Source organism: Chenopodium quinoa, unplaced genomic scaffold (genome assembly GCF_001683475.1).
Source record: "Chenopodium quinoa cultivar QQ74 unplaced genomic scaffold, ASM168347v1, whole genome shotgun sequence".
Classification (NCBI taxonomy): domain Eukaryota; kingdom Viridiplantae; phylum Streptophyta; class Magnoliopsida; order Caryophyllales; family Amaranthaceae; genus Chenopodium; species Chenopodium quinoa.
In genome coordinates, this window is record NW_018743697.1 from 910,187 (window position 1) to 935,815 (window position 25,629).

A 25,629-nucleotide genomic window follows, 5' to 3' on the forward strand; every position below is an offset into this window, starting at 1 on the left:
TCTCAGGTCGGGAGCAGGTTTGGGTTCAGGTAAAAAAGTATTGGATCAAATCGGTTATCGGTTAACATATGGTCAGGTTACAAGTCACTAGTTTCACCCCATTGTCCGGGTGCAAGTTGGGTTCGGAACATTGCCGGTTCAGGTCGAGTTCTCGGGTCGGTTCAGTTTTTGACAGCTCTATATGTAACTCCATTGCACGGATTGTTAATTGCTTGGACAGCATTGGAGGCATCACTTTCAACCTACTCGTATATACGAACATACCCGAGCCTTTTTGCCAAATGAACCCTAAATCTGATGGCAAGAGCTTTGGCAATCTCTGGTACAGTAGCGTGCACCACCCTTACACCTATCACAAACTTTTAAATTACTGAACATCCGTTATAAAGTGACAATAAAATACGCAAAAGTTACACTAAAACGCATAAAAGTTACCCTGATATATATGAGTTATTTATGCTTCATTGATAAATTTGACAAAAGTGACACTAAATTTGACAAAAGTGACATTAAATCTGACAATAGTGTACCCGATGTACAGTAAATTACTGAAAACCGGGTGTATACAAAAGTTTTCCTACAGCTATCAAGGAATGTTCTGGCACATCTTCTAAACTTGGCATACTTGCATTCAAACAAAATTCCGTAAATCATCTTGTTTTATTGCAACAAATGCTAAGGGTAAGTTTATCCCCAAGACTCAGACTTATGCTTCAGACTCTGCCACATCAGATTTCCACTAACTTTTAATTACTTTTTTATTATTCAGACTTATACAAGACTTTCTCCAATTTCACACATTATTCCAAGACCCACTCCAGATTTACTTATCCAATTAATATTTATAACATTAATTTATTTATATATTTATTAATTATTTTAATATGGTGAGTTGGCAACTCACTATTGGACAACATAATTATTTTTGTCCATTTGTATAGTCTCAAGATGGGTTTTAGAATCCAAAACTCATCTCAAGACTATATGTAGTCTTGATAGAGATTATTGCTAGAATCTTGCTCAAGACTTGTCTAAAGACTCATCTTAAGACTAGGGATAAACTTACCCTAAAGATCTGAAATGCAATTGAAAAATAAACAGCTTGTTGACATATGAGATGGTAAAACAGGTGATACTTCAACTCTTTTAAAGGGATGATTGCCCAAGTCTTGAAATAACGTAGTTTCAAAGTCATTCAAATTAGAACATTATTTCTGTCCAACCTGGACTACTTAGAGTGAAAACGCTAGCAATTAGCATTAATTAACTTGCTTAAGAAATGATGAAAATCCGAGTCGTGCATGAGAAATGATCAACACTGTCAGTACACTTCTCATAATCACATTATTCACATGAATCCTGAAAATGCCATATTCCTACTTATAATTTTAGACAAAAGCTTCTAGTCTTAAACTATACAACAGTTGTAAAAACAAAATTGGAATTGGATCCTACATAATCTAACTATAATCAATTCTTAGACTTCTCTTTCTAATATATATCTGATTGCCAGAAATACCAGTACTATCATCTCATCTTCTCTGAAAATTGAGGAATCTGATAGAAGCAATGAAGGCACCAGCAAACAGGAGCGTAAAGCCAAGAAGTACAACAGCTGAGACACCAATCATTCCAGGGCCATAGCCATAATGAACATCCAAATACTCCTTAATTGAGCCCTGAAACCCATCTCCAACAATGATAGTCTCAACATCACCAAGCTGTGAAGATATAATTCCACGCAGTGTCCACGCTACAGGACAGATGTAATAAAACCAAATCCACCACCCAGGGATAAACTACAGATAGAGAAACAAAAAACGGTAAGTGCAAGTTGCATTAAGATTTTTCTAGATTCCATGAACATTATGATTCAAGCAAAAAGGGGAAACAGAACTTACTCTTTTGGGAATGAGGAAACCTGAATACAGATTCCAAAGTGAGTAAAATGATGAAGATATGACGGCTGACATACTCTGTGTTGGCGTTAAGCCAACACACATCATTCCATAAAAGGTAAAGTAAGTGAAAGTAAGGAAAGTGAAGAGAAGATAGAGCACAAATTTCCCTGCATAACAAACAATGAATTATAGTTATAACCGAAGGATTGATACATGGGAAGACATCACCAAAATATTAAATCTCTGCATATTTAGGCCATTTACCAAATGCTAAAATTCAGTGAACAATTTAAAAAAAAAAAAAAAAAAAAAAATTATATGATGCAAAAACAGTCAACTTACTTAATGTCCTTTCAAAACCAATCATGAAGTAAGTGATGATGCCATACGCCAATGTCTGTGCAGCAATATATGGAACTTCAACAAGAGCCTGATTCGAAACAAATGGAAGCATGTAAATAGATATATTCCCTGATATGTTAGATACTCATGTTCAGTTGTTTGATACTCATGCACCTGACTGAACATGAGTATATCATTTATGAAAGAATAGAGATATTGATTGAAAAGTATTCACCTGAGCAGCTGCATAAGCAAGTGGAGTGTACATTCCAGCTGCCTTTTCTCTGTAGAAAACTGTTCTCTCAGTGGAAACTACTGGTTGTACAGAAGAAGCATTGCTGACGCCCAAGAACAAACATGCAGAATGAAGGGCTCCCATGATTGTAATCAGGTTAATGATTGAATCCCTTAAAATTAGAACAGGTTCAAAAGGAATCAACATAGGTATCCATATTGTAACAAATTGGTTCAATATAATAGAATGAATTTATTCCACATGAAAAAGGAATCATCATTACTGATACAGAAACTTTGGTAACTTATATAAAGGATAAGGAACTCTTTGGAATCAGAAAATCAGCAGAAATCAGATACAAGAAGAGAAAATTTATTATTATGAAAAGATGTTATAGCAAGAGAGGTATCTTACCTTTTTGAGCCAGCATCCCAAAATATAGAGCCAAGTACCAAGGCACAAAATGTAGTGAATAGGAATCTCACAGCATTATATTGAGGAGATCTCCAATACACAAGAAATTGCTTCTTAAGACAAAGCCAAAATTGTGATATGATATCTTGAGAGAATGTCGTATCAAATCGTAATGGTTCTGATCCAGGTGGTGGCATACTCATTTGCTCTATGAGAGCTTCTACCTCTCTGTAGTTGATACACAATGAACATAAAACAAAAACGTTATTGAGAACACAAATATGGAAGAAGCAACCTTATTTCAAAACAAAGGAAGCAACCCCAAAAAAATTACCTGAACTGACTGGAATTTCTGTAAATGCTGGCAAAATCTTGACCAAGTCTCTCTTCAACGGCAGGGGTGGTAATCTCAAGCATCCAAGTTGCAGGATTATAACCATCAGGAATTCGAGGGATTCCATTTATTCCCTGAGCAAGGAAAAGCACCCCAATTTTTCATTTAGAATATACACATACTTATCATACTAATGTCCAGTTTGGGTCACTGGAATAATAAACCCAAATTCGAAGGTACTGACACTTCCAAGGTTTTTTAATCAATCATCTCACCTGAAAATAGTCTATCATTAAGCAAGAGTGAACTCCAAGCTTTCCACCATATATGACTTGTCCACCGTGTTTCATAAGAAGCAACTGTGCATCAAAATGTGAAAGTCATAAAGGGTTTCAAAGATGCATGATTTTTTTTATTTGCAGATAAGAGCACGTGTATAGCCTAACCTCATCAAATGCTTCAAATATATCAATGCTTGGTTGATGTATAGTGCAGACTACTGTTCGTCCTGTATCAACAGTATTACGGACTGTTCTCATAACAATAGCTGCTGCTCGTGCATCAAGCCCTGATGTCGGTTCATCCATGAAAATTATAGAGGGGTTTGCAACAAGCTCTACACCGATGGTTAGTCGTTTCCTTTGCTCTGTTGATAAGCCAGTAGTACCAGGCAATCCCACCAGAGCATGTTTAAGATTGTCAAGTTCCACCAGCCTCATTACTTCTTCAACAAACTCCTGCAATATCATTGTAGCTTACTGATTAAATTCAGGAACTAAAAAATTAGGGAGCCATGTCAACAAGTAATGTTCAGCAACAGGACTAACTTTTTTAGTTTCTTTACTGATTTCTTTAGGAAGGCGAAGTGAAGAAGAGAACCAGAGCGACTCTTCCACTGTTACTTGAGGAGAATGTATATCATTCTGTTCAACATATCCTGAGATCCTGGCAAAAGTATGCTGCACTTTTGGATAGCCTGAAATCCTAATGTCACCTTCTATATATCCTCCTGTCTTCCTGCCAGCAAGCACATCCATCATAGTAGTTTTTCCTGCTCCACTTGACCCAACTAAAGCAGTAAGAACTCCTGGAGAGAAAACTCCACTCACATTTGACAGCAGCTGTAACTTCTTTTCTGGTAGACCTTTAGCCTTCATGGCCTATACAATTCATGAGAAACAACATCAAATAAACCTGAGCTATTAACAATTATTTCACATCTAACATAAAAGCATATGAAACAGGTGTCATTACCTTTGGCATGTCAACAAAGTAATTGACATTATGAAATGTCATACTAAGAGGTTGAAATGGAAGAATCATTCCCTTGTTAGAACCATTGTTCAAAGTAATCGCCACATCTTTTCCTACATAAGTATTAAGTACACACTCTTAGAGAATGCAATACTTTCAACAGTTATTATATATGCTTATTACGCTAGAGGAGAAGATGACTGACCTTCACCATGTTCAGAATCATCTGAGACATCATCTGGGATCACGGTTTGGGCTTTTTTTAGTGCTGTGATGAAGTACATACAGAAAACAACCCCGAATACAATTAATTTATATTCTAAAAGAAAGCAAGGCTTTGTTTTCAGCTCCTTCAAATAAAAGTCAACTCAAGAAAAAGAAATAAAGCATTAGGTGCTTACGATTCAGATAGGCCAAGGCTAGTGTAACAATGTTGTTGAACAGAAATACATACGCTAATAAAGCAATAATTCCAATCCAGTACCAATGGCCATCTGTTGGTATAGCATGCAACTCTAAAACATTCTGTCCAACTGTAGTGTTTCCTAAGGCCTGAAATGCACATATTAAGTTTATAAGTTTATTTGTTACTTGCTGGGAATTTTAAAAATACTCTGCAGGCCAGAGATAGAAAAAAAGAGATTACCTTCATCCATCTTGTCGCCGAGAATTCGTTCACAGATATTGCAGTTTGAGCGTAGGATAAGGGTGACACCCAGTATGCCCAAATCCACCATGGTTTTATCATAGCTGAAATGTAGATAAGCCAGTTAGGGTAGCTTTCCTTAAACTTACAGTATCTCATGTAACTTTTAAGATTCAAGTGGCTTACTTTTTGGAATAATAAAGCCACATAGACAGAGTATAACAAGCAAGGAAGCTGTAGAGCATATATTCGCAATGACCATATCTCTTGCCAGCGTAGCCACCATCCGGAAGAGACCCAATGCCATTTGGTGAATAACAAAAAGCAGCAGCATAAAACGAAAAAAGCTGTAGAAAGTAAGAAAAAATTAAGAGTAAATTGGTGTGACTTATTATATGAGACTATTTGCTTCTTATGTATCTCAATGAAGTTTTACTGGCCAGGCATACCTTCCAGCTGCAGGTGCAAATCCAACCAGGTAATATACAACACACGACCATGCAACAGATTCAATGACAGAATACGGAACACGCAGAACCCAGCTTGAAAGTGACCACGCCCATGCAGGATAGAAGCAATTGTCTCTTTGCTTGTAAAAGACCGGGAGTCGAAATATCATAAGAGCCAGCTCCGAAAATCCATTAAACATCATATGTGTGATCCCATAGAAAAGGGATGCAAGATAGACATTTCCATAAGTCACATCTGTAGTCAGTAGCCTTGATTTTAAAAAAGTTGTTCCTGTTATAAATCCCACTAATATAACCTGCCAAATGACAATAGAAAGATAATTGGTCATTTATGCAAGAAACATTTGATACATGCACTATGAAAACAAAACATTTGATTACAAAAACAAGACTTATGTGGAAAACTGAAAGTACTATGGAAAATTGTTATTGACTAATAAGTATGTATGACTACCATGTTTATTATGAAGCAAATCATGAACTATTGTAATCAAGGTGCAATAGTTTAGATGTGCATTTATACCTGAATGGTTCGGAAAATATACAGGAAACTTTGCCTGCGTATCAGTAGAACTTCACGGGAGAAACATGCCTTAAAAAGCTCCCATTTTGGTAATGCAAACTTTGTTTTGGACAGAGCTAAAGGATGACTCCTTGTTTTGTCATACGGATCAGATAAAGTATATCCTACCATCTTCCCAAATCGAGAATTTCTAAATGCTTCAGCAATTTGTTCAGCAGAAATAAATCGGTAAGGCTTCGAAAGATCTGCCCAATATTGCTCTTGATCCTTCTTAGAGGTAACCTAAAAAGAAAGGCAAATTCAAGGGTTAAATAACTCAATGAACAAGCCAAAGTTATTTTTAAAGACAATTAATTGATAAAAATCAAACCTCCTGTAAAAAGTCTGCAACACCCTTACGAGGGGGCAAGCGAAATCCTAAAGATTCAAAGAAATCCAACACATCTGCACGAGGACCATGATAGACCATATGACCTTCTGACAAGAGCATCAGATCATCAAAAATGTCAAATGTCTCAGGTGCTGGCTGAAGTAGAGCCATGAGCACCGTCCCGTCCATTTGGTGGACAAAATTCCCCATGCATTTAACAATCTGGAATGTAGTCGAGCTATCTAATCCAGTTGATATTTCATCCATGAAGAGTGTTTTTTTCGGCCCAACAATCAGTTCTCCTGCATTAGGTGAGATAGCATCAAAAGATTGCAAAGCAATGCATGCAATTAGGAAAAAAAAAAAAATGTTGACAACTAGTAGAGTCAGTTGAATGAAAGAATAGACACCTGAAGTAACTCTCTTTCTTTGACCACCCGAAACCCCTCGATTCATGTCATCACCAACTACTGTATCAGCACATATATCAAGGCCAAGAACTTTGAGAAGGTAATCTGTCGCAATGCTGTGCTTTTTTCCACCAACTGATAATGCCTGGAGTACATGTCATCAAATAATTACATTATTAGTAAACTCCTGAGCTTACTCTCTATGTAAGGGATAGAGAACAAGGTCATTTCTAAAACACAACCTTCATATACGCATCTATTTCTGGGTTCGGATGTATATTTGTTTCTTTCTCCAATCGAATAAGTTCCTCCATATATCCTGCAAATCACATACCATACTCAATACTTACAATTGCGAGAGGATAAAATAATTGACTCAAAACCTCAAGCATCTACTTGTTACTTTGTTCTTTGTTTACCATCTAGGACACTAAGAACACACAACACTGCAAGTAAAACGAATTTAAACACTACATAGGTTGCAACCACATGTTAGAATTTTCTGAACTTAATTAGTATTGTTACAGCATGTAACTTTCAACATAAATAACTTCGACCACCACTGCCATGCACTGATTTGAAGTTGCAGACTTTACCTGAAACGGATTCGCTTGCACCTTGACATCTAGCAGCAAAATCGAAAGTCTCTCTCACTGTTAACTCACCAATGTGGTTATCTGTTTGACTAATGTAGGCTGAAGTTCTTTGCGGACAAAATTCACTTAGCTCATGGCCATTATATGTTATATTTCCACTTTTCTGCATACAAAAAAGTCGAATAGGCCATAAATTAGTCTAATTCACAAAATTAATCAAGCAACAAGAAATACTGAAAACCTCAATTAGTTTACTTATCCACAATTCCACATAAATACTTCAATAACAATTATAAACAACAAACTAAGATATAGATTAGCAGTCACATGCATTGCAGTAAACTAAATAATGTAAAAAGAAATACACCTCCGCCCTCTTTTATTTGTCCCATTTGGATTAGTTACTTCATGAACCAATCTCGAATCATAAAGGAGGTTCGGGGAAAACAAAAGGGGACGGAGGGAGTAATTCGCATTAAAAGGATTATGCAAATTTGATGAGTAATATCAAATGCTTCCATTTCTTACCTAAGCATGTACAGTCATACTAAACAGTATTTAAATCATACTGAACACAAATATAATAATTACAGTATTATAATAAAAGTTGAAAATCATAGAATATGATTAAAGAAGTAATGTTGACCTTTAAAGAATTGTCAAGCTTTCCAGCAAGAGCTAGTAGCAGGGTAGATTTGCCTGATCCAGGAGGCCCCAAAAGCAATGTCATCCTGAAATATACCAAAAGTAATCAATTAAATAATCAAATATGATAGATAATTAATACCAAAATCAATTTCAATTCCGAATTATTGTTAGTATGACAATTTTTCTGGATTGAATTATGGGTTTTAGTGACCGAATTCGACAATAAAAGCTTCAAAAAATGGAATTTTTACAGTCGAATTCGACCAAAAATGCCCATCGAAAATGTCGTCGGAGATATGCGATTGCCGGAGATAGAAATCGCCGCCGTACTTCAGCGGAGTTGTCGAAAGTTGCCGGCAATCGGAATTAAGAGGGGAAAAAAGGGGGTTAGGTTTTTATTTCTATTTTGGGTTTTAATGACGGAAAGCAAAAAGGGTAAGCTTTTTATTCTTTTGGAGATAAAAATCACCTATATTTATTTTTGTTGGATACATGATTAACATAAACTTAATTTTTTTTTAATTAAACTTTGAAATTATAGGTATACTAATGTAAATAAGGTCTTGCTACATTTGTGTCAATGTATATTTTCATAATTTTTTCATTATAGTGTTGTATTTTTTTTTTTTTGAAATAATTATACTGTTGTAATTAGTAATAAGAAATCACATATAAAATGATGAAATAGATCTGATTTAAACTTATTTTTTCTAATTTAAACCTATCATAAATCTTGAATTTGTTAATTCTACAAAAGTACTCCTTTTGTTTTACAAAAAATTATCATTCTTTAAATTAAATTTTAGCATTATTCGCAAACTTTCATCTATAAGGTTTAATTTATATGTACTTAAAATATAGTCATGCTTACCTTTGTACTCATCTCAATACATACCTTAGATCAATTTTTTTATACTACTTTTGTTTCATATTATTTGCAACAATTAGACATTTTGATCGTTGCAAATAATATGAAACGGGGTAAGTAGTATATGTTTTGGTGTACAAACTTTACAATTTCATTATATCCGTAATATAAATCCATCAGCAAAGAAACCTAATTTCACATGGACTCACACAAAATCCAACCATCCAAGATTTCAGTCGTTTTAACGTGAAATGCAATTTGTTTGACTAAATAACAATTAGTATTTAGTACTATTAACACATACGGAGTTACTTAACTTGCCCAAACATTCTACATCTTATACAATACTTCTACATGTAATGCATGAAAATTACCTTCCAGGCTTGACATATGCACTGACATTATTCAAGATAGTTAATGTATGCCTTTGAGGTCGAGATATCCTCAAAAATTTTAATATACCCTGTAAATTTTACGAAAATTAATTAATCCAAATCAAACTTCATAAGATAATCTATTTGATTGCAACAATATAACGAGCTTAGATCGAAATTAAACCTCAATCTTATCACGAGTAAAATTAATCAATGTAGGTAACGCACGTTTCCCCGTTTGAACTTCTGCGGTAATATTCAAGTTCTCGAATCTCACTTCTACCTTTGGTAATTCCAATCCAACTCTACAATAAGTTTACATAAAAATTAAAATAAAACGATTGCAAAACTTTTTTATATGATCACATTTAACATGGTTCAACTCAATGTTATGTGTACAACAATTATGACGTCAAGAAATCAAGAAAAGTGCAAGGAAATCAAATAAATCTCACGTTAAAAATAAAAATATCCAAGATTTGCCTAACAAATTCAATTCATGCATGCTAATTTATAATCCAAAGTTTATTACCACAAATTAAATACCTTGTAAACCGTTCTTTAATACCCGAAACAAGATTATAATTATCTTGTTCAGAAGTTTGAAGAGCACTCTTTACAACTAATTCACGATGATTTCGATCAAGCTTAGTGACATCAATGGCAGAAACTCCCGCTCCTACACCCTCACCATCATCGTCTCGACGAATAAGGGCAAATTTGGATCGTTTAAACGAAGGAAGTCGTTCGATAGCAGCCCAAATAAGGTCATCTTCGTCTTTAGCAACTGTTTCGGCGTTTGAAGCCTTAGGGAAAGAAGACTCTAAGTCGTTAACGTCTAATTCGAAGTATTCGCTGCCATTCGAGGCCGCCATGGAAACACCTTCGTGTGATCTTTCTCACTTTTTTACGTGAGAATTATTGTATGAGGTTACAATTTTTATGAGGAAAAAAATAAAGGGTTTTTGTATATGTAATGTTGTACGGAATGTTTGAAGAGTGTATGTAGTTGAAGCTGAGTTAAATTCTATTTCTGTGTAATTATCTTTTGTTTTGTTAATATTTTTAAAATTAAATCTCTTAGCAATATACAGCCTTTTCTATTCTTCTAGATTTATTTTTTAATAAAATTGTGTTTCTAGAAGTTTTTTTTGCTTAACCTATTTTTATCCTTTCAAAAGAAAATTAAATATATGCCCGTAAATTATGCTTGATATACTGCAACATTGTAGAGTAATGAGCTGATGAGACCACACCACGCAAAGAAGATTTTGTGTTTGGTCTTGGTCATTGGGTTGCAAGTTTTAATTTATCATTACTAGTAAGGTTAGAAACACACGCAATGTGTATGTGACTGTGTGAGTAGTATAAGAGCATACGAATAATGATATTGTATTTGATTGATCGATTGACTGTATATTGTGAGGGATCGATTATTAAATTCAGGGTTTTACGAGTATACATTTGCTGATTTATACTGTTATAGATGAAGCCTTAACTGTACTGTGTCAATTTGTGGACTTAAGAGTAATAATCTCATCATAGGGAAATTAAGAATATGATATTTACAAAATAATTTAACCATGGAAACTAATGCAGAAAATGATATTGGCAAGCCTGCATGAAAGCCGCATCAAGTGAGTGCTACGGAGTGTCGGAGTATATCTGTATATGCTAATATGTCTACGACTCTTTAGAGGTTCATTAATACCTTTCCGGCAAAGCTTCACTCCATAAGCTTTATAAGAGGTCATTAATACCTTTCCGGCAAAGCTTCACTCCATAAGCTTTATGCATACGGAGTAGGAAAAACTTGGCAGGTTGTGTGTGATCATTGTATATGTGTATTTCATACTGTTTAAACTGCTAGGCTTGTTTAAGTGCTTAGACTTTAGATGTTTATACTGTTTTGATTACTGGGACGAGTACCATTTCTGGATAAGGGGATGCTCCATTGCTCATGCAGCATGCCCATACTGTCGAGAGTGATGCAGATCATCCTCTGGCGCTTGTAATTCAGAGCTGCAAAGCCTGCAATGGTGTTCCTAGTATGGAGTGTGCAATGTCACGTTGTTCATCAGTAGGTTTGTTGAACCCATGAAAGTGCAACAGATCCATGGAAGGTGGATCTACTGATGTCCCCTCTCAAACAAATCATTTTCCAGTAAATTGAGCAACTGTGCAAATCACAAATTCAGGGAGCAGGAACCGCATATAACATTACTTAAACTAACACGAAGTACAAAGTACTTAGCATCATACAAAGTGCATACTCGTATAAAAATTAACATCCAGCATTTACATGAATGTTAACCAAACTAAACAAGTTCCCAGCAGAATGAATCTCTATGAACAACAAATACAGCTCAAAAACAATGCCACAATTTATAGCAATGGTGATCAATGCTTTACTTGCAGCTAAAATTTCCTGATGAATCAACTACATAGACGGCTAAAAGAACAAGTCACTTATTTAATCCATAACAGAGCACAAAGATCATTGCTGTTCCTGTCATAACATAAATTACACCCAAAATCTGATTCAAGCAATTGATCAGCCCTGGATCAAACTACAAAAGTTCATCATATTTAGGCAGAAACAGGATATATACAAAGAACAGAGTGTATAAAAGAGCAACAGACTTAAAAAAAACAAAGTTTCCAGATGTTTTCATTACAAATAAATGAAATCTTAACCACAAAATTCGAGAGAAATTGCAAAAAAAGAAAAGGAAAGAGAAGAAGAGGGGGGTGGGGGGGGGGTGCTACATATTACATAAAAATTATGAAGCAGACGAAGTTTCAGCAAGTTTGCCAAATTGAAAGACCACATATGGTTCTTCCTTTCCAACCTTGCAACATCCAATTTCTATCCTCATCCACTACAAAGTCTTTGTGGTAATTAGCTTTCACCATGGCCTTTGCTCTACCCACAAGCTCCTTGTCTAATGGCAGCTGCTTAAATCCGGCCCTCACTGTTCTCACCTGCCACTGCTTGTATGTTTCTGGCCTATGAGTCCTCTCAACGCCTTCACATGCTATGACATTAAAAGCTTCTTTTCCATACACCTCACTCTCAACCAGCAGCCTTTCATGATCATCTCGAGGAAGAGTTTCTTCGAATACATCAAATATAGCAGAATAATGGAAGAGTGCCTCTCTAAATCGAGTGATGAAGAATGGAGCATTGTAAGTCCCATTGACAACCCCATGAATGAAAAGGCGAGGATTTATCTGTTTGACTAACTTCAAGAAAGCATCCTTTTGACTGTCTGCCTCAACAGTTTCATCTAGTAATGATACAGACCGGAACATACAGTTGACAATTACCAGCTCATCACCCCTAATTTTAACATCCTCTAGTCGTATGGTGTTCCACTTCTGTGCAATGGACTGATACTGGAAAGGCACATCAAATCTCTCACAATAACCTGCCAAACGACGCCCTGTTGCCTCGACTCTTTCTGCAGGTCGGAATCCTTGCTGAGGGTAGTCTATTCCAGTAATGCGAAGTTTAGGCGGCCCACCAGGTCTTTTTGCTAGATTCTGTATGAGGCAGGGCCATTGCAAACCTAGCAACACACCAAAATCAATTATGTGTATTGTTGTTGCTTTCTCGGCCAACTTTAAGATTGTATTGTTAGCCAGAAAAAATGACATCCTTTTAGCAGGAACAGCGGTAACATAAGCCCTGTAAGCTTTCAAGAAACCCGATGATGAGATGCGTGCATCAACAATATTGGCAGACATTGTTGAGCCGGTACCAGCCAAACGTGCCTCAAGACCATTAGCAAAGTAATGAGCAAGCCTTTGGATGTTATCACCATATGGAGAAGAATGCTGCCTTATTTGCTTAAGCCGCTCATTTGCACTTCTAAGATCAAAACTTGCAACTGCTTGAGCACATTGGGTGAGGAGTGTCCTCAGATCCACCTCTTCCCCTATAATATCCTGCTTCTTACCACGCGTTGTTTTACCCTTCACTCCTTTTTCCTGCATCTTCTTGCTCACATCAGTTGCTGAGGATTCTTTATTACCAACAGCAAGACCATCTTTATCTTCCTTGCATAGAAGTATATCATCATACTGCTTCATCTCAACATAATCTTCATTAGACGAAGCTTGCTGCTTATTACTCCTTCCTCCTCCATACGAACCATCATCTCTTTGATGGTTTTTCTTCCTCCTGGGTTTACTCACCACCTTATCTCCTTTCTCTGGGGCAAGTGATGAAATTGTGCTGGTAGGAGAAGTTGCTGCCCCATCTTTACAATCATCACTATTACTCGACCCCGATGATTGCGAATTTAGCTCCAAGAACGATTGGGAAAGATCATCTAAGCTCAGAAAAGGTTCAGATGGTGTTTGACTTTGCACCCAATTGGACTCAACACCAAAACTATTATCCCAACATCTACCTAAAACATCATCTGGGTTTTCAATACTTTGATCTAAACATGATGTAGGTTTATCAGAAGGTGAATATTCCTCTCCTAGAGCATCATATAAAGATTTCTCAGTAGCTTGGAGAGCCCTATAATCTTGTACAGTAGCAGGAATTTCATCCAAATTCTCTTCCAAGAGAATATCACTTAAAAACTTGAGGCAAGCATCAGAAAAATCAGGTATATCTGAGCTTATGAAATTCTTATTGTAATCAACTAATGGGGGTTTTTGATCAACCAAATCATCGTTTCCAAAGATTTCACCTTGGGTGATCCCATTTCCAAAGTTTTGATGGGTGTTTCCAAAGTTTTGATGGGTGTTAATGTTTGAAATCAAATCTGGGTTAAATTTGAATTCATGACTCACTAATTCAGGATCAACAAGAACAGGATACATCAAATGAAACCCAAAAAAACCAGGTTTTGGTTGTTTTTTCTCTCAGACAAAAGATCAAACAAGTGGTGGGTGTGAAAGTGTAATCGCCTTGAAATACAGATTTACAACAAATTAATGAAATCAATCAAACCCCACCAGCTATATGATTGATAGATCAATTATTTAGATGTAGGAACAAGCAATAAAAGCAGAAATTAACAAAACATCATAAAAATTGAAACTTTGGTTTTCTGGGTAACTATGGAAGTTACTAGTACTAATTTAGTGAAGAAAAAAAAAAGGATAAGAATTGCGAGGAGGAGTACCTGCAGTAACAGAGAATTGTTGAAAATGATTTCAAGATCAATAGTCAAAGGGGATGACCAGCAATCACTCAAAAGCCGATTTCATTTTTGTTTTAAAATCAGATGAGTTAGACGATGTTTTAAAAAATGAGTTAGAGATCCTTCAAGGAACAATTGAATATGTTAGACAAAAATAAATCAACTCTTTATTTATTTAAAAGCAAAAATCAACTCTTTTCTAGAATAGTGTCCCATAAAAAAATAAAATTGGGTCATGTGGTCCCGTGGCCCCGTGGGGCATGATATAATTTCAAACGGATCATTGAGAATGGTATTAATTGGTTGTTAGTACAGACGTACAGTGGTGATTGGGACTGCACGCCTCCACTTGATAAAGAGAAATTGTATGCTTGATTTCCTACAACAACAATTAGAAGGGATTGAAACCTAACTACTCATAACGGGGTCCCTAATCTGAATTATCCTAAAGAATAAATTGGGTAGAACACTAAAAAAAAATCACTAAGAAAGGTGTTTTCTTTGATGTATTTCAATTTTGAAGTTGCATAGAGTTGGGCATGCTAAAATTGTGGGCTGCTTGGGTTCGATATGAGCCTGGCTAAGCTTGTCATTAGACAAACATAACACGAAAGGCATGCTAGTGTAGTAGACCATATGATTTACATTACCATCGATTTTCAACATTTGCCTTGAATCTAACACGAGTCTAGCATACAAACATGTGTGTTGACCTGATTATTTCTATTTAATCGATAAAATAATAAGATATTATCCTAGAGTTTACTAGTACAACATGATACATGGGTTTAGCCATCTATATAACCCAACTTATGAGTAATCCACACAAGCTCAACTAGGTATGAATTTTCTTTAACTGACCTGATTTAAGGTACAACTTACTAAAGCCCAAGTCTTAGTGTCACGATATATGAGCTTAAATGACCTAACTCTAAGAGCACGACCATGATATAAGCATTGCTCGGCTACTCGTCATTTTGATCACATGTTAAATTTTTCTAGCATATCAAATTCCTATAATTTATCTCTATACTATGTACTCCCTTGTTTTTAAATACTTATTTTATTTCTCTTGGGCACGTATGCTAATGGCAATATTTTATTATAATATGTTTAATTATCAATAAGTATAAATTTTAACAATTGAAAATTAATAATCTATTTATTGAGACTATTCTAACAAGTAACCACGAGATTATATTTTTTCTTATATATAAATCACAAACATTAGTTAAAACATGTCAAATGAATAGTGTAAAAAGTAGATTGGAGTAGGTATTTAAAAATGGATTGAGTATATTATAATATAAACTGTATTAAGTTAAATGTTACTCCCTACCATAATATTGAAATGAAGAAATTATTTACAATTGTCAATTGACAATGTCGAATATGGTGAGACATGGGCCAAAGTGGTCTAGAAGGTTTCAATTGACTAAGGAAGTCTAGAATTATGTTGTTGACTTTTGCTTGATTGAATGGACGTCGGTCGTTGAGGAACTTGAGATAGTGTGAATGCGGGATGCGGCTTAGATTTGTCCAAGTAATTATGTACTCCGTAATACGTGGTATACTTCATCAATTGTTTATCGAAAATTCTTATACTTCCTCCTCTATAACATTTTCTAAAACTACAACGTAATGGACGAGTTGTTACAAAATCTTATACTTCCTCCTCTATAACATTTTAGCACAACACTAGATTTTTTTATTTTATTTTTTTTTTATTTTTTTTTTTTGTAGAATTTTTTGTATTTATTTTTTTGTGGATTAGATAAAGAATTTTATGAAAGCGTCCTTGGTCCTTAAACGACGGTATATTTTCTTATTCCAGGTTTGAAACTCCCCGTCCCTTACTTATCTTTTGAAAGCAAGAACATTTGCATAGAAACACCTCTTATAGAAGATTAAGCCAATGTAATTACACATAACAATGCTTGAGAGTAGAGAGGAGAGGTAAGGAAATTCCCTCCTCCGAGCAAATGTACTTAACAGGGCTAGAATAAAATTATAAAAAGTCACAAAGTGAGTTCTTCATCAAGTAGATTTGTGTTAAATATTACTATGCATGTTAACTGTTAAGACCCTTTTTATATGCATTAAAAATACTAAATGCGTATTTATTAAGACTAGTTTTGTAATTCTATCCAAATAGAATTCTAAACTTTTTTTTTTATCTTATGAAGTCTATTTAAATCTGTCAAATGTGACACGACATATGATGAAAAGTTAGAACGTCAAGTGTCGCTGTCTCGTGATCTGACTAAAAGTTTAACTTTATATATTAACTAGATGAAACCCGTGCGATGCACGGTTTGTTTGATTTTTTTAAAATAATGTATTTTTTTATTTACGAGCCTAAAATTTGTTATATATTTAGATTAAATTCCTAATATTAAAAGATAATATATAATATTTAATTAATTTAAACTTAAAAATCTCATTCGCCAATTTTGCTTACATGGCATTTAAATTATTTAATTCTAAAAGAAATTAATAATATCTTATTTAATTGGCTACTACTAAGATTTATAATCCTACATGGCGCGCTGAGAAAATTAGATCCTACGTGGCTCTCTAAAAACTCGGGAAAAAACTCCCCTTTATATATATATATATTAGATTATTAAATGATCGACCGGAATTTAATATACTTCAAAAAAAAAAACATTTTATATTCCTTTTGATTTTATTTCCTCACAAAAGGATTTCAATTGAATATAACAAGAAAATTTGAAGAGAGTACTACTACTTTGAAATCTCAAACAAGTACAGTACATGAATAGATTTGTCCATTACTCTTATTAGAAAGAAAAAAATACTACTCCCTTCATTTTTTAATAGTTACTCCGTTTTTTTTGGACACCTATGCCGTTATTAATTTTTAATCAATAATATCTTTGATTATTAATTAATATAATTCTAACGACTAATAATTAAAAATCTATTAATTGAGACAATTTCAATAACTAGATCATAAGGCTATTTTTTCTTATGTAAATAAATAAATAGTGCAAAATGTAGAAATAAAGCAAATAGTTAAAAATGGATGGAGTATTTGAGAATTGAGATGTAAGATTTGTACGAAGTACTCCGTAATTCCGTATAAAGGTATAATAATGAATTAATGATGTGGGCGTATGAGCAAACTTCTTTAGCTAGATGTATCATACATTCATACTTCATTACTTCGTACGTTATATTACCAGTGCGCTTACGTAATGGTATAAAATTAATCACTGATTACCATATTTAAAAAAAAAAAAAAAAAAAAAAAAAAAGATCATTACAAAATAATTAAAGGAAATCGTAAACGTGTTCTGGCATAACTTTGTCTGCCGGCATTTTTATAGTGGACTGGAGCAAAATGTTGGGCTCCACTAAAACTTGAGATAGATGTATCTGGACATTTTATTCATTAAAATATTATTAATAGGAAGTAGCCCAGAAACCTCAGTTTAAGGTTTGGATGATTAAAGTTGCATGAATTATTGGTAATTAGGATCATTAATCTATTAATTTGTTCTTCCTACTTTACTCATCATAGTCCATGCACTCACTTTTTGAATATGGATTTTTCAACTTTTTTTCCACAGGTTTTAAAAGCTGTTTTATACTCCGTTTCAGTTTTGAGGTAATGATATATACAGTTTTTAGGGTTACAAAATTTTTATTTATGAAAGAGTAAATATTTTTCCAATTAACCTTTATTCAATCATTCTTGTACAACTAATTAACTAACGATTCCTTAATAATACTCCAATACACAATATCATGAAGTAGTATGAAATGTTATAAACTTTACAACCGGTGTATCATTAAATTATTGCATTAGGTTTTTAATATGGAGTACGAGCTTATTCTGATTTACTGAACGGAGCTGAACTGAACTAAACTGAACTGTATAGAGCTGAAATGAATTGTTTATGAGAGAAGGAAATTAAGAGTTGAACTGAGCTATACTGAACTGATTGAAGTTAAACTGAACTGAACTTAACTAAAACTAAGCCGGAGAGAACAGGTCATGCATACTCTATTTATTGACCTACTTCATAATTTATAAAGATTGGAAACTCTATTGAACAAAAATGATAATCTGGTAATTCTATTTTCAGTCTAACCAAAAGATGTTGAATTAGACTAGGACAAAAATCAAATCCGACGGGTCGGGTTCACACAAATTAAATGTCATTATCAACCGTGTGATTATGAAATATTTTTTAGATAAAATGGTAAAAGTAAGATCATCATGATTTGGTTATTTCTTGCTCTCCAAGTTGCGGATAGAACTGTCTAGTGTCAACGAATGTAGCAAGCAAACAGTTGAATACTACATACTGTTTGAATATTCAACAGTCAACCCTTACTTTCCTTCCATTTTCGTATTAAATTATTAATCAAATGAAGTAAATTAAACTACTACGGAGTACGTAATAAATTAACACCAATTTTTTTTTTTTTAAATGACTAGTTGTAGGCTACGTGGGATGGCTAGTTATTATGAAAGTTATTTCGTTTGTGTTTAAGGGTTTACTCGACCAATGCTACATGGTTATTTTGTTAGCATTATAAAAATTACTCCGTACCTTGTTATGATGTTTGCTTTTCTGAACTTATAAAAGTTACTTTGTTATTTTATAAGCGGTCATATATATTGTTGTCAGCCGTAAATAACATATAGATAAATTAATAATATAAGAACTTTTGTTATTATGATGTATGCTTCTCTAAACTCTCCAACACTTGTAAAAAAAAAAGTTTTTATTCATAATCCAAAATCCAATCACATTAACTAAGCCAAGCTTGGTTTAGTGAAAAGGAGAATACATTTCAACCATGAGGTTGAGGATTCAATCTCCACTAGGAACAATTTGGTGAGTGGGATTCCCTTATCTTCCCTCCACTCTTCCAAATTGTATACCTCGCTAACCCGCGCCAGAAGGACCTGTAAGAGGTTCCGATCCGGTTAGGTCCTTCTTCTTACCAACTAAAATAAAAAAAATAATAATCCAATCACATTATGGTTGAATGGTGGATAAGCTCACATTAACGTGTAGGCTCTTACAATTTAAAGTCAAAAATACTTGTAATATTTTAGGATGTGTAACATCACTAACATGTCTTATGATACTTGAGTAACTTGACCAAACATCGATTAAAAGTTTAATTAAAATTATAAAGATACGGGGAATAAAACTAAATGATGATATTGATGACCCTCATCCTAATTTATAGGGGTAGTATCTGATCTTGAATCTTCTAAAGTAGTCAAAGTCTTACTATTTTTTTTTTTTTTTTTGGGTCAAGGAGAAAGGTCCTATCGGATTAGAATCTCTTACAGGTCCACTTCGATCCGAGCTGTGAGCTGTAAAATTAGGACTAGCTTGCAATTTATGAAACTAATAAATAATTAGCTTAATCATTGGAATTGCATTACCAAATTAGTTGGGCAAAGCTATTCGCTTAGCTAAGCTAATTAGCTTAGCAAATTGTGGGAATTAAAAAAAATTAAATACATAAAAAAAATTATTAAAAATGAGCTTAACTATTGTGGGATTAATTAGCTACAAGGTAGATTAGCTTTGCAATCCTAGGTGGCATGGCAAGCTAATTTCACAATTAACTTACCATTGGAGTTGCTTTAAAAAAGTACGGAGTAGTAGAAACAAAAAAGTTTATACTTGTATATGTTGAATTGCTGATCAAGAAAACCTTTGACCAGTGTTGTCCCCCTCGTGCTCAAACAAATAAGGAGTATTAATAATAAGGGAAATTCTATACTATACCCCTCAGGTGTTGGCTTTTCCAAGCTGTGCCCCTCACTTTGAAAAGTTCCACGCTGTAACCTGTAGGTCACACAAGTGATTACGCTGTACCCTTGCCGTTATCTCTCCGTTACAACTTTCCGTTAGTTTTCCCTTTCCAACAAAATAACGTTGGAAGGGGTTAATTTTGGTGGGAAAATTACCCTCCACAAACAGAGTACTCCACCTTCCTCCTTAAATAACCCTTCTTCAAAGAGTAAATTTTTTTTGGCAACTTAAATAACCCTTCCTCCTTAAATAACCCTTCTTCAACTCTGTTTTCCACATAGTGCAACCCAGGGTATGTTGGCAACTCAAATTTACTCTTTTTAAACTCCTCACACATCTCATTAATCACATCAATTAACAAACATCTATCTATATCATCAACCTTTACACGAACACAATTAGCACCATAATGGATTTTTAGAATTCTCTCATCCATCTGCAACATAAAACATGCAAGCATTCTCAAACCACTGACAGTTACACCAATTACCAAAAACACTACAGCAATAACATTGCAAATACAACAACCTAGGACAAAAATTACCCCCAACACGCATGGAAACAAGGTTTATAACCCCACCCACCAAATTAATGCATCCAAACCATTCATTCAAGCACATATGTAACTAATTTCAACAAATTACAACATCTAAACCCTAAATTTAACATCTTTATACATAATTCAACAACTATAAAGAGGGAAAATTTGGGATGCAATGGGTTACCTTCGAAGTCCTTTTACGCAGAAATCACCAGAAACTTCACCCACTTCAAAATCGCTCTTCGAATTTACCCAGCAAAGTTTCTCCAGTTCGCAAATCACTCTTCGAATTTTCGAATTTAGGGTTTTTTTTTTTTTGATCAGAATGAATGAATGAAACAAAATGGGAGGGAATTAAATGAAAATAGAGGGAAAGTACAAAAGTTAGGTGACGGCATTAACTATCTCTGACGTCCATCATTTATGGTGACTAAGTAATGTTACAGCGTAATCACTTGTGGGACCTACAGGTTACAGCGTGGAACTTTTCAAAGTGAGGGGCACAGCTTGGAAAAGCCAACACCTGAGGGGTGTAGTGTAGAATTTCCCTAATAATAATAACGTCAATTTCAACAAAGTTGCTCCAAAATCCTACACCCTCTTAAAAATACAAAATTATTTACTCCATAAATAACTATTTATCCCTACTAACTTCCCCAATAACTTTCAACGAAAACTAATAGTATAACTTTTGACCAACTCAAAGTTGGCAACTCTGAGTAGTTTGGGGACTATATTCAGGCCAATCAAGAGACTACCTTAACAATGTGAACTACGGAATATAAATCAATAATTCTATTGTTGAGATTCTTGAGAATGTTATTTATATTTCTGTTTTAAACTTCATTGTATGTGCACGGTGCACCCGTGTGATACTACATCAATGCATGTGTAATGTGTTGCTTTATGGTCTCTATCAAAACTTATTTTTATTTAAGATTTTTCAGCCTAAAACTTGAAAATGATGCTGTGAAATAGACTGATTCTGCAAGTCACCCCAAAAACAACATGATCTGAATTCATAATTATGTATTCTATATTTCTATATCATACCTTTTTTTTTTTTTTTTTTTGAATAGTATTCTATATCATACGAAGTACTTGACTTGAAAGAAGCTTCATTATAATTTATAAACATGTGCTCCAGTACATGTATTACAATCATCAATCAATAAGAAGCTTCTCTGCAGATTTACAGGAAGGCGGTATACAGAAAGGCCTCTCTTTTACAACATAGATTAAGACCATCTACAATACTTTCCCAGATATATCACACGAAAAACCTTCTAAATGACCTTCCAATAAGATCAAGTAGAAAGTGATCTGCAATAGTATAGTGACTGAGCGTGGTATAGTCAAAATGTCAGATGTGACATTGCACCTTGCCCTTTCTGAAATATTTGAATCTAAGCTCTTCTAGGCTCAAAGTCGACTTGAAATCGTAGACCACGAAACAGATGAAAAACTGAATAATACGTTCCATAATGATTACAATATTACAGATTGACATACATCACAAACATATGATCATGAGAATAGTTATAACTCTAATCAGGAGGGTTTCCAAAAGGAGAGGGCACAGAAGATTCTTCCCTTCCAACCTTGGAGCATCCAATGTCTGTCTTCATCCACGAGAAAGTCTTTAAGATAATTTGCCTTCACCATTGCCTTTGTTTTACTCACAAACTCCCTGTCTAATGGTACCTGCCGTAATCCTGCCCTTAATGCACGCTCCTGCCACTTTTTGTATGTTTCAGGCCTTTGTACTCTCTCCGCACCTTCACATGCTACAACATTAACAATTTCTTTCCCATACATCTCGCTCTCTATCAGCAATCTCTCATGTGCATCGCGAGGTAAAGTTGCATCAAACACTTCGAATGCAGAAGAATAGTGAAAGAGAGCCTCCTTAAATCGATTGATGAAGAATGGAGCAGTGAATGTACCATTCACAATTCCATGTATGAAAAGATCAGGATTCATACTTTTTATCAACCTTAAGAAAGCATCTTTCGGACTATTTGGTTCAACTGTCTCATCAAGTAGTGTTCCAGACCTGAACATACAGTTGACAATCACCATTTCATCACTCTCAATCTTGAGGTCTTCTAGCTTTATATTTTCCCATTTCTCAGCTATGCCCTGATACTTGAAGGGCACTCCAAATCTTTCACAATAACCTGATAGCCGGCGTCCTGTAGCATTAACCCTATCTGCTGGCCGGAAACCCTGCTGAGGAAAGTCTATTCCTGTAATACGAAGTTCTGGTGGACCTCCTGGTCTTTTTGAAAGTGCTTGTATGAAGCAGGGCCACTGTAGACCCAAAAATATACCAAAATCAATAATGTGGATCTTGGTTGCTTTCTCGGTCAACTTTTTAATGGTATTGTTGGCTAGAAAATAAGACATTCTTTTGAAAGGAATGGCTGAGACATAGAGCCGGTAGGCTTTTAAGAAATCGGATGATGAGATTTTCATATCACAGATATCAGTAGAGATTGTCGAACCAGTGCCTGCTAAACGCGCCTCTAGACCAGTAGCAACATGATGGGCAATCCTTTGTATGCTATCACCATATGGCGAAGAATACTGTCTAATTTGCTTAAGCAGCTCATTTGCCAACCTAAGATCAAAACTTGAAACTGCTTGTGCACATTGAACCAAAAGATTCCTTAAATCAACTTCATCCACCTTGATGCTTTGCTTCTTCCCACGCGCTCCTCTACTTCCATGACCCTTTGTCGTCGATAAACATTCTTTGGGACTTAGAGAGGCATCCTCCTCCTTGTTTTCACTACAAAGCAATATATCATCATACTGCTCCAACTCAGCATAATCTTCACTACTAGCTGCATGAAGTTTGTTACTTCTCCCTCCTTCATGATCACCATCATCCCTTTGGCGACTTTTCTTCCTCCTTGAGCCCTTAACCGGCTTCTCCCCTTTCTTGGGAGCAGTCGATAAGGGCTTCTTAGGGAAAACAACATCATTTACTACCCCATCATCGCCATCATCGGAGCTCGAGCCAGAGGATTGTGGATTCAGTTCCAAAAAGGATTGAACAAAATCATCCACATTGAGGTCTAATTGAGGTTGTGTATGACTCAAATTGGACTCAAAAGAGCTAAAACTCTTACCAGAAGAACTATCATCTAGGGATATAGTGTTTGGATCAGGAGATGACGGGGAATAATGAGATGAAGGAGGGTATTGATTTTGGAATGGGTATGACTCCCCAAGAGCATCATACAAAGATTTTTCAGTGGCTTGGAGAGCCCAATGCTCTTGTTCAGAGGCAGGCTTCTCATCCAAATCTTCTTCTAAAAGAATATCACTAATGAATTTAAGGCAATGATCAGGAAAATCAGGTATTTTCAAACAACGACTATTGCTCTCATTTTGATCAATTGAAAGAGTATCCAAATCAATCGAATCAGGAGCTTCTAAGCTGATTTTGCTCTCATTTTCTTCATATTCAAGGGTTTGAGGTTCAACAATTTCAGGGGTTTGAAAGAAATCTCCAAAAGTTGGGTTCTTTAGATAAATTGAACCCATTTCAGCTGGGTAGAATTTGAAGGCAGAGTTCATGAGATCAGAATCAACAAGTACAGAATTCATGGCAGAAAAAACAGAGTATTTATGTTTTTTGACACAAGCAAATGATCAAACAGGTGGTGGGTGTTACAGAAAACCCAAAACCCACCAACAAAATCAGCTAAAAATCAATGAAAAAACAAGGAATCAAGGGATAAATGAACAAATTGAAAGAAAGAAGCAAGCTTTAATTGAAATTTTGATGTAGTGAGAAGAGTGATGATAAAGTACCTGAAGAAAAATGAGGAAACTAATGAACTCAAGTTTGTAACTTTGATTTGTTTATAACCCTTATAAGTAGGATTGAAATTGTACTGTAGTAGTATTAGTATGAAGCTTCATGGAAGGAGCTTCAAGATAATTAAATATGGTCAATGTGATAAAGACAGCATTAGTAGAATGTTTAGTGAACCAAGAAAAAAAAAAAGGCAAATTTGAGAAATAAGTTGCTCGAGTACTTTTCTTTCTTGCTGCCCAAGTTCATAAATCCTAATTATTTGCATGTGACTATGATATACGAAGTATTCATATGTGAGGATAAAGTCTAGAGGAATAGTCGTTAATATTTTGAAGGGTTTGCTAAATTTAGATTATATATTAATTATAGGATGATAGTTGTTGCATGATTGTTATTTCTTGTAGTTATGACAAATTGAGACCAATTAGATGGCTACATGTCATTACGAAAGTTGTTTTTATTGATTTGCTTAATGGTTAAGAGGATACGTTTGTTGAATATCGTTTTATCGATATACTCGTAATATTTCAGTAGTATATATGTAATTTGATAACAACATTTTTGACTCAAAATACATATGTTGTAACAACTCATAATTCTTATAGCTTGTTGCATAGTACACCCATAATGATGTGTAAAGCATGCATGACAAGCCTTTAATTTCTACACAATTAGTGTGCGTTTTATTCGGCTGATTTTTACTTAATCACTTACGGTGATCGAATTAATCTGGTCATATTATAACTTATTTTAGCTATAAATTGAACTTGAGTGATCTTTATTAATTACCCATAAAAGAACTTATTTTATTGAACATATTTTATTTACACTTACTTGAATTTTTAACCCTATTCCAAATAATTATTTTTCTTGAAAAGTAAGTGAATATTAGG

General features: G+C 34.7%; 4 protein-coding genes and 1 long non-coding RNA gene across 5 annotated transcripts; all 5 read right to left on the reverse strand.

The window, feature by feature from the left end:
- Window positions 1-1,232: 1,232 nt before the first annotated feature.
- Window positions 1,233-8,950, reverse strand: LOC110684035 (ABC transporter G family member 31-like). Its single transcript, XM_021860427.1, has 22 exons — window positions 8,395-8,950; window positions 8,142-8,226; window positions 7,496-7,658; window positions 7,142-7,218; window positions 6,900-7,044; window positions 6,490-6,791; window positions 6,120-6,401; window positions 5,576-5,892; window positions 5,313-5,473; window positions 5,127-5,230; window positions 4,882-5,032; window positions 4,686-4,748; window positions 4,481-4,593; window positions 4,054-4,386; window positions 3,673-3,963; window positions 3,502-3,585; window positions 3,227-3,360; window positions 2,893-3,120; window positions 2,479-2,650; window positions 2,244-2,331; window positions 1,902-2,068; window positions 1,233-1,799 (listed from the first exon to the last, which is right to left on the reverse strand). Exons 1-22 carry the CDS (start codon window positions 8,418-8,420, stop codon window positions 1,533-1,535), a joined length of 3,753 nt encoding a protein of 1,250 aa, XP_021716119.1. The 5' UTR covers window positions 8,421-8,950; the 3' UTR covers window positions 1,233-1,532.
- Window positions 8,951-9,789: 839 nt separating this feature from the next.
- On the reverse strand, window positions 9,790-10,563 carry LOC110684036 (ABC transporter G family member 31-like). The gene has a single exon (XM_021860428.1). The coding sequence runs from the start codon at window positions 10,258-10,260 to the stop codon at window positions 9,892-9,894; it is 369 nt and encodes a 122-aa protein (XP_021716120.1). The 5' UTR covers window positions 10,261-10,563; the 3' UTR covers window positions 9,790-9,891.
- A 1,308-nt stretch (window positions 10,564-11,871) lies between these two features.
- On the reverse strand, window positions 11,872-14,703 carry LOC110684039 (scarecrow-like protein 30). Its single transcript, XM_021860432.1, has one exon. The coding sequence runs from the start codon at window positions 14,225-14,227 to the stop codon at window positions 12,188-12,190; it is 2,040 nt and encodes a 679-aa protein (XP_021716124.1). The 5' UTR covers window positions 14,228-14,703; the 3' UTR covers window positions 11,872-12,187.
- A 5,108-nt stretch (window positions 14,704-19,811) lies between these two features.
- On the reverse strand, window positions 19,812-21,624 carry LOC110684042. The gene is made up of 2 exons (XR_002503723.1): window positions 21,089-21,624; window positions 19,812-20,799 (listed from the first exon to the last, which is right to left on the reverse strand). It is a non-coding gene; the product is annotated as an uncharacterized LOC110684042 (long non-coding RNA).
- A 431-nt stretch (window positions 21,625-22,055) lies between these two features.
- Window positions 22,056-24,983, reverse strand: LOC110684038 (scarecrow-like protein 30). Its single transcript, XM_021860431.1, has one exon. It carries the CDS (start codon window positions 24,520-24,522, stop codon window positions 22,456-22,458), a length of 2,067 nt encoding a protein of 688 aa, XP_021716123.1. The 5' UTR covers window positions 24,523-24,983; the 3' UTR covers window positions 22,056-22,455.
- Between the last annotated feature and the right edge of the window lie 646 nt (window positions 24,984-25,629).